The sequence below is a fragment of the Lichtheimia ornata genome (genome assembly GCF_029851405.1).
Source record: "Lichtheimia ornata isolate CBS 291.66 chromosome Unknown scaffold00540, whole genome shotgun sequence".
Taxonomy (NCBI): Eukaryota; Fungi; Mucoromycota; class Mucoromycetes; order Mucorales; family Lichtheimiaceae; genus Lichtheimia; species Lichtheimia ornata.
The window spans coordinates 1-771 of record NW_026695835.1 but is presented as its reverse complement, the minus strand read 5'-3'; the positions used below and the strand labels follow the sequence as shown (position 1 = coordinate 771).

Genomic DNA, 771 nt, shown 5'->3' with positions numbered 1-771 from the left:
GCATCTTGAGTCACACTGTTTCCGGGCCAAAATTCCCCAGGAGAGCACAGTACTATACAATGACATCCTTGACGTGCAGCCTTGATAATAATAGTATCGCCGAAAGAGGCTCTGCCACTGTATGGCGTTTGGTAAGTCCACTTGAATCCAATCAATCCCACAATGAACACTCTTACCTTGTAGTATTTCTCAATAGCATTATTGCCTCAAATAAAGCCGTATCTCCATGCCATCCATATTGTCTTGCTGCTGTTTCACTGTAAGTCTCGTTAATTCACAGGTTTCGCTTTGTAGATCCAATACCACGCATACCATTGAGCCAACCATACAGCCTTCTTGCTTTGAGATCCGTATCCTGTTGCTGCCAGAGGTACCATCATCCAACATGTTCACCTACCATAAACGCAATGTGAGATAAGAAGCAAACCCACCCCACACGCTTTTGTTGTCAGCATACCCAAAAGAGGCAATGTACAGACGTCTTGAGAACTCCCATTGTGGACGACTCGGTAAGGAGACACACGACGCCCTGAACCATGGTGATCACAAGGAATTGCAACCAAATACACCATCCGAAGGCAATACAATAATCAACCTGCAGCGCCAAGGTATGCCACCATATGTACCATACTCTCATTGGATCCTGAAATTGGCATCATAAGAGATATCCACCTTCTCTCTGTAGGCAAGGAAATCAATAGCCGTACTTGGATGGAGGCCGTGTGCACAGCGGATGCCTTTTCAAATTGGCCTTGCCATCGCATCTTGAGT

At 45.8% G+C, this 771-nt stretch overlaps 1 protein-coding gene across 1 annotated transcript; it reads right to left on the bottom strand.

Annotated features, from left to right (window-relative positions):
- Window positions 1–198: 198 nt before the first annotated feature.
- O0I10_013345 (uncharacterized protein) lies at window positions 199–496 on the bottom strand (the record flags this gene model as incomplete). The annotated part of the gene is made up of 2 exons (XM_058493115.1): window positions 199–393; window positions 458–496. The coding sequence occupies 2 exons, from the start codon at window positions 494–496 to the stop codon at window positions 199–201; spliced, it is 234 nt and encodes a 77-aa protein (XP_058336119.1).
- Between the last annotated feature and the right edge of the window lie 275 nt (window positions 497–771).